Below are 8,228 nucleotides of genomic sequence, written 5' to 3'. Positions count from 1 at the left end.
TTAGTTTCCAGCTGACCATGAGTCATAAACAAATTTTGCTGCTACTGTATCTTCAACTGCCATCCCTGAAAAAGAATTAAAACAGTTCTTCAGCTATACAAAATAATTTCGCTTCAGAAGGGAACAGAAGGACTCTGTAAATTAACTCGACAGGAACAGAAATCATTCCTCATCCCAAACACCTACAATGTCACATTCTAAGTTTATAGCCATCATGTAACTGCTAGATGTGCTATATGAAGTTAATGTAACTGAATCTAACTGTCAATGTTCATATCGCAACCTGGCCCTTGCAGACCTCTTTCCCCCAACCAACTCCATCCCCACAGTACACTGCCACATTGTCTGCAGGTCAGACAGACTTCAGGGGCATAACAGTAGGGCATTGGGGTTGGAGCTGTATTAATAAACGCTGCAGTCATGTGTTGAACAATTGTGAAATGCAAAATGTACTTCTTCCTCGTGTTTCTTTGCTTTCCCTATCACTTTGCATTACATCAGTCCTGACAGATCAATAAAAAGGGAAAATGCAAATCACATTCTAGTTTCTTCTGGACAGTGCACTGTCACAGCAGTTTTGAAGATGATCAGCAGCTTTCCCACGCATGGGGACCTAATAACATGGCATTGTTTGCTGTCAGACTCGTACACAGGAGGGGTTGTTCTTACCCAGCGATTTAAACACTGTTGTTTTCTCAGGCAGGGCTGGTTTCGTACCCTTCAATACTTCTCCCAGCTCAGCAAAAATCTCTGCCTGTAAAACAAATACATATTTATATAAAAACATAATATCCATACACACATTGAGAGAAAAACTTTTTTCTGAGTCACTTCAAAAGAAAGAACTCCTTCAGTTCTGCTGTCCCAGAACCGATTCCTTCCCATAGTGAAGCAGATCAGTGTCCAGACAAATAATACAGAACTGGACAGAAATCACAGAGGAATGGTTTTCAGAGAAAAACAGCTGACAGTCTTTCCTCAGTAAGTTTTGGGTTTGGTTTTTTTGTTTCCCTCCTCCCCGCCCCCCCCACAGTGGGTAGCTTGTTACTTATCCAACAAAACACATGGGGCTCCACACACCATACCTGGATCTCTTATGTTAAACCTCAGAAGCAGAAACTATATTTGTTCTCCAAAAACATAACTCTGTTAAACCTAGAAGAGCCCCTGCCATCAATTTCTGCAGACCACTGTGTGCTTGGCTTCTGCCATCCTTTCTCTAGAGGCCCGAGGCATGTCAATCACACTGAAATCTTGGGGGAAGACAGTTACAGGTTTTAATGAATATCTCTGAAAAATATTTAACATGACTACTAAACATTGCAGGAAACGTAGGGCTTTCATAACCAATACTTTATCACTGTACACAAAGGCCAATGCTGAAAACATGCGACTGTAATATGGTGCCGCATAAAGGTTGATACAGAGGTTGCACGGTGTCAGCATAGACATACAGAAGTCTCAGTTTGAAACCAGTTTATCTTTTACTGTGCACCTGGAAGTGTTAATAACTACATTTGATGCTCTAAAAAGTTTCAGTGCAGCATATCATCAGTACCAACCCATATCAGACGTAAGCCCATTGCCACAAGAATAAAGTCTATCATTTAAGGAAGTCTTACCCCTGATAATATAACATCTCCCGATTCTTTAAGAGCAGCCTCTCTGGAATCCACAAACAGAACCGAATTCTTCATCAATTCATCATCCAGTTCTCTCCAGTCTGGTCTGCTTGCTCCAACAGCTAAGACAACAAAACTGATGAACTTGGGAGGAATGTTTAGAACAAACTCAAACCACATCTTCTCCAAAAGACATGTGTGAAGTAACAATGAACATTATTGTGAAAATGTAATACACAAAGAATCAGAGACATGTTGATTGATAAAACAACAAAAAAATAGGATGTGCCTGAGCCCCTGGGAAAAAGCCTGCATTTCTCTCAACCTGGCCTCAGCTGTAATGCTGACATACATACAGCCTGTTTCTGTAAGGTGCTAACCCCCTAAATTTCCACTAATGCCAGTGAAGGATGGCATTGGGTCTCACCCTCCAAAAGCATCACAGCTCACTAAATCGTACAGCATCCTTGACCTCTAGTCATGCAGGTGCTGCTGCTGACAAAGGTCTTCTATTCCCCACAAGCACAGACAGAACAACTGTTATCAATTGGCCTTTGCATTGCAGCTTGCTGAAGCATTAAACTGCAACTCTTCAGGAAGCAGAAGCAAGCTTCTTTGTTGGCACTGTTTCCACCTCTTTGGTACATTAGTCAAACTACTTCTTCCAAATAATGCTGGCAGAGAAGAGGAGAGGAAGCAGCACTGCTCAGCCCTTCCTCATGTCAAACCTGTACAAGAAATGTAAATACGTGTACCTGTGCATAGGTACAAAACAACAAGCCTTTGCCAGTAGCTTTGAAAGTGACAAACTGGTGTGACATACTCTCTTCTGCTTACAGAGGCACCATTAGAATGAACTTTCATCACTTGGTGACACAATTCAAGGGAGACAATCTTAAGGTTATAGAGACTACAATGCTCTTGCAGACAAGCAGTAACCTGTTTCTGCAACTGCCAAATTAACAGGCTTTTATTGCTTTTTTCCTTTTAAATCAGAGTTAACTAACATCTAATACAGCTCTTCTAAAACATGCAATATTTGATCTGGCAGTAGAATATCCTTGCCAGCAGACTCTGGGTAGCTGAGGTGTAAGAAAATCATCTCCCTCTGTCCATGATTTCCTATATCCTTGTCTTTCATCAGATCATTACTAAACGCCCTGAATTTTATAGTCCTTTTATTTGATTCAGACTGTGTTTGTTATGTGTCTCTAGAGGAAAATAAGATTTGAAGAATCCCTCAATTATCCTGAACAGAGAAGAATCAAAGTATTGTGCAGCAAAGACTTGCACTTGCAGACAGAATTCAATTTTAAGCCTATGGTCTTCTATTATTTCCTTGTAACTGTATAAGCAGTACAAGTTGAACAGATCATGGATTTTCACTCATCTGGAAAACAAGTCAAGGAGCTTAACTTTTTAAATACAGCAAGACCACTATCAACTTGTTATGGGCAAAAACAACCCCCCACAACCCAGTTATACTGTAGTCAAATGTTTTTTATAAGTGTCCAACTGTTATGGAACAACAAATTCCACGTTGCCTGGATGCCTCTCAAACAGCATGAATGCCTCAATGGAGAGAAAAAAAAAGGCAAATAAAGGAGAGGGGTCTTTGTGTATGCATCGCCCCAGTGACTATAGACCTTAATTGATTTTGGTTGTACTCCTGGCTTCCATGCCGTGACATAACATAGACCACAACATTCAATGACAAAAGACTAAATTGAGTTTCAAAAATCGGTAGGATGCTGCTGGAATGGGGGACCTTTCTTTAAATTGTTCCCTTTGACAAGTCCCTTTTGTTTTTTTACCATGCTATTTGGAAAGCACACAAGGTCATCTGAACCAAACCCACAATTAATAAAAATAAACAAATGTGGGTATGTCCAGAGACTTCAAGCAATAGTGTGGCAACACCATTACAAGGCAGGGAAAAAAAATTATTCCCCAAACTTCACCATAATTAGAGGTCAAATTGTGAAGTTCTTAATTCAGTTAAGAGGAAAAAAAAAAAAAAATCATTGTGATCAGCCCAAAAAGGAGCAAGCAGAGAAGTTTACAAAATTGGGTGAAGAAAAGATTACAACTACCAGGGAAACCGTACAATGAGCAGCAATCACCTTGGAAACAACGTGTTTGCATGAGTTATTTAAATAAAGAACAAGGTGAGCATCAAGTGACAACATGGTGGCAAAGATGATGCAACACTAGGGAAAAACACACATCCCATGCTGTAGGGCTGGGATATGCAGGCATTCTGGCTCTAGACAACCAGGAATTCAGGGCTGGGAAAAGCAGTCCTCACTAAAGGGGAACAGTCAAAATGGAAATAACATTCACTCTGAGAAGCAGAGTATTGCTTTTCAACAGTTTTTGATGCTAAACAATGTGATAATAAATATATCCTTTAAACAATGAGAACACAGCATACCATTGATATGGGCACCTGGTTTTACCCAGGCTCCAAATAAAACAGGTGTTGTTGCCATGGTGACTGTTACAATCACATCAGCCCCAGTAACTGCCTCCTGAGCAGAAGAGCAGACCCGCACTGGACCATTAACTGAATCAGCAAACTTCACTGCTTTCTCTTTGGTGCGATTCCATATCCTGACCTTCAAGAAAAAAAAAAAAAAGAGACAAACAGATTACTGTGGATAATTTCTCCTTGCTGAAACAGAACAGTTCCACTTTTCAGTAGATAATGACATGTATCCCAAAGGTGTTTTTTTTCTCACCTTTAACGTTCTCATCATACAAGTGACTAAATTTCATTTGAATGCCTGTTTTGTGATGTCAGAATAACAACTCCTTGCAGAGCTTTGTAAGATACAAATATTTCCAATAAATGTATTTATGAGAAAGTCACAGAAAGCTGATCCAAGCACAGCATACACAGTAGTATTTTCTCAGAGAGAAAAAGCCATCCAAAACTTGACTTTGTTTCCAACTCCTTGGTTTTTTTAAAGATCAACATCTGAGCAAGAAATTCTACAGCTGTTCAGAGTATTCTTGGGTTTTGTAGAAACAGAATGAAAATATGACTAATCCCTTAACTTCACTTGCAGTAGTATGGTTTATTTATAAGAAGTGCTCCTGAAACACAATGGAGAAAAATAAATGTATCCTGTTAAGATGTGTCCATTACCTCTTTAAATGTGAAGAGCTCTGCGAAGATATCATAATGGCTATATGCTTGAACACCAGCACCCAAAATGCACAGCACTTCTGCAAAAGGTGGCATTAACAACTAAACAGGATCAAATAGAAAAAAATGAATATGTAAGGACCAGATACGACAAATATACATCAAAATACTACAAAAGAAAGAAGTATCCTTAGTCCTTTTAAACAAAAAAAAATGTTTTTATGCAAAAGCTAGTATTGATCTATATTAATAGAAAACAATATTCAACTACCCATATATATATAGTCAAAAGCTAGTGTCAATAGCACCAAAGTACATCTTGGCTCAATTGGTTTTGAATTGTCCAACTCTTGAAATCCAGACTTAACATGCAACAGCATGAGCCAATGCAAATTCTGGGGCCTCCGCACGCTCCGGTATTGTATAATGTGTTACACCTGTGTGACTAATTAGGTGTAAAAACCACAGTGTTGATGTTCTCATAATACCAAAAGCTACCAGCACTGAAAGTGGTAGCTGCATGGGTAAAGTGGTCCTGGTGGCCTCAAACTACATGTTCTTTTTCAATTCACTGAAGCCCTAAGTCATACCACAAGCAGATCTTGGCATAGTAAGAGCCACGATATGCACGCATCAGGCACTGTAAAAATAAGGACAGTTCTGAGGAACAAATATTAAAATTCAGCTCAATGATTGCTTTTGGTTTCCTTGTTAAGGTCTTGCCTGCAGTTCACCAGTACTTGGCAATGGTGAAGAGAGGGCTGCTGGAGTCCAGCCCTAAACTATCCTTGTGTCTTGTTTATGCATTTGCTGTGGCCACTCAGTTCTGTACAAAAAGCTTTAGAATTGTCTAGGCTCTCAGCATTTATTCTGCTGCAAACAAATTGAAAAAATCTAATTGATCTCACTTTTCAGTAGCAAGAACTCTTTTTAATGTTCCTTTCAAAGACACTGAAGCACTGCTTTCAAAGGTTCTTTGCATAAAAGCATGGGTCTTTGAAAAGCAAATGCCATAAAGAGGACAAGATGACAACTATGAGCTAAACTCAAACACTCTTGAAAACTTCCCAAAACAGCAGATGACAATGAAAGATTCGAAGTCCCTTCAGCAGCCAAGCTCCTTTGAGGCCAGCAGTGTTTTGACTGTGTAAAAACTGTCAGAACTGCCCAAGTTCAGAATGGCTGAGATGAATGTGGTCCTACAACCTCATGTTTGAGGAATCCATTGTAAATTGTTCTGTCTCTTGGTGCAGGGGAAGCTCTTGGGGCCAGGTTCTTCACTCCAAATTTATGTCAGTTTAGCTTTATTGCCAGGGATAGAGTCACGCCAGCATGAAGACTGCCACTAACAAAGCAGTGAGATCAGCCTTCAGTCTGATGCAAAGCTGATGGGTGAAAAACAAAAGTATTTTTCTGCTCTGGCCCTGTTCTTATGGCCTCATTCTTTGCAGTGAGGACTAAAACCCTGCTGTGCAGCGGACAGTGACTTGCTCTCTTCCCACCATTAGCAGCCCAGTCAAATATAGTTTTAAGAAGAACTCAAACCCAACAATTTCCAACTGAAATTGAAATGATGTAAAGCAACATACAGCAAGATACACCTCACCTGTCTTCAGACATTGAGGTTTACAGTTATAGCCGGGACAGTCTGGAGATCTTCCAATGACAGCAGAGAACCTGACAGACAGCCACCTCTGCACAAGTCATGCATCATCTATCTGATGAGAACTCAGGTTGCCCCCTGGAAACATGCTTTTTTCCTCTTGGAGGAAGAGACCAGTGAAACCCACCTGTCCTGGCCTGACAGCAGAAAACTTACATCTACACAAAACTGAATTTATCACCACAGCTGCATCACCCGAAGCCATAAAGGAACATGTGAAGACAAGCACAAAAGAAAGAAAATCACAGAGGAAGACTTCATTAAATTCACAGAACAGCATGCAGAACAAGCCACAAAAGCATAGTTCAGATTCCTTCTCTGACCACATGAAGTGTTAAGACACACATGACTCACTCAAAATAGAAAACTGCACTTTCAAGTTTTCCCTGGATATACATATGTTATCATAAATCTAACTTAAAGCTATATTTCATTAAAATTCACATGCACTGAAAGCCATTTACATCATTCCCTCTAGTTATTTTATCTATAACACCACTGATTCTGTCCCAATTTAGGAAACAGAAGGCATACCTTGGTAGCAATTGCAGAAACTGCAGCCGTTCGCTTTGCTGTAATGACACTGCCATCTAGGATCTTTAAAAAAAAAAAGTCCAAACAGACTGAAATTAAATTGAAAATATTATAAAAACTAAACATTTTCATCTAATTTGTGAACTATGTAGTATCACAGGACACAGATAAAAATATAAAAGTTGGTAATAACAACCACAAGCCATATAATCTGGGCAGATTCCCTGTCCGTTCCAGTTCTTCCAGGTCATTCCACCAGCACAAATAGAGTGAAAACAGATCAGAGTTGAGCCACCTCCAGCTCACACAGATCTTCATGCACTGCACTTCCCTGGCTGTCCAATGCAGGGGATACATCGATTCAGCTGCAATACTGCACACTCCAGTGAGACCAGGCACCAGTGCGAACTGGCAGTGGTTCACAAGCCCTGCACTGTCAGGGTCTGTGCAAAGAGATGACAGGGAACCACGGGATTCCTTTAACGGCTATCACACAGCGTGCGGCACTCCTGCCTCAACACATAGTAGCTACTGTGTACAAATGAATTAAGTGGCTTTAAAAGCTGACATGTTTTCTGATATGGTTTAGGAATAAAAGCCCAATATCGTTTTCTTGACCAGTTGTGGCCCTTTATAATCATTATTACTAAAGTGTAATGAAAATGGTCAATATTCTAAAAACAATGTTAATTTAAAAAAAAAAAATAAATAGGTCAGACTCTGAATACTATTCCCTGAATCACCAATTGTGAATCTCTTTGTATTCAACTTAATAGGGTTCAAGATAAATTCTTTATTCAGCAAAGTTCTTCTTCCCTTTCAAACGCAAGGTGAGATGCAAGGCCAAATCCCCACTTGGCACTAACACATTTTCACTGCTGATGTAAATAAACTCAGACCAATTTACACCAGCTCCAGCTCCTCAGAATCCGAAGGGAGAACTGACAGCACACGAAGAGAGAAGAACGCAGAAGCACGCATGAAACTCACAGCTTTCAAAGAACCGTTTCTGGGGTCAAATAACAGGATAGTCGCTTGGTGAGAAGGGACAGGGGAATCTTTCTTGTGCTCATAAAAAGTCACCAACTTCGTTGTCAGAACATCATCCGCAGCGCTGTAAGCAGGCATGACTCCCAGGAACCTTAGAGGAGAATTATTTATGAACATTGACCACGGGAGCCTACAGCCACCGGAGCGGCTCACATCACACGGCTCCTGCCCCGCTCACCACTAACTCGGTGCCAACGACCTGTCCTAA

At 40.3% G+C, this 8,228-nt stretch overlaps 1 protein-coding gene across 1 annotated transcript; it reads right to left on the bottom strand.

The window, feature by feature from the left end:
• CRYM (crystallin, mu) lies at positions 1 to 8,104 on the bottom strand. The gene is made up of 7 exons (XM_010079233.1): positions 7,961 to 8,104; positions 6,971 to 7,033; positions 4,774 to 4,875; positions 4,057 to 4,240; positions 1,623 to 1,744; positions 670 to 754; positions 1 to 65 (listed from the first exon to the last, which is right to left on the bottom strand). The coding sequence occupies exons 1-7, from the start codon at positions 8,096 to 8,098 to the stop codon at positions 1 to 3; spliced, it is 759 nt and encodes a 252-aa protein (XP_010077535.1). The 5' UTR covers positions 8,099 to 8,104.
• Positions 8,105 to 8,228: the final 124 nt, after the last annotated feature.

This window comes from Pterocles gutturalis, unplaced genomic scaffold, assembly GCF_000699245.1.
Source record: "Pterocles gutturalis isolate BGI_N339 unplaced genomic scaffold, ASM69924v1 scaffold42053, whole genome shotgun sequence".
Lineage (NCBI taxonomy): Eukaryota > Metazoa > Chordata > Aves > Pterocliformes > Pteroclidae > Pterocles > Pterocles gutturalis.
This window is presented reverse-complemented; position numbering and strand designations above follow the sequence as displayed.

What these genes read in the sequence shown, in the direction of transcription:
- CRYM (XM_010079233.1), bottom strand. Translation starts at nt 8,098, where the DNA reads ATGCCTGCTTACAGCGCTGCGGATGATGTTCTGACAACGAAGTTGGTG. An exon ending in GAAACGGTTCTTTGAAAGCT is followed by an intron (nt 7,034 to 7,960) that starts GTGAGTTTCATG and finishes TTTTTTTTAAAG; the next exon opens with ATCCTAGATGGCAGTGTCAT. An exon ending in AGCTCTTCACATTTAAAGAG is followed by an intron (nt 4,241 to 4,773) that starts GTAATGGACACA and finishes TTTTTCTTGAAG; the next exon opens with GTCAGGATATGGAATCGCAC.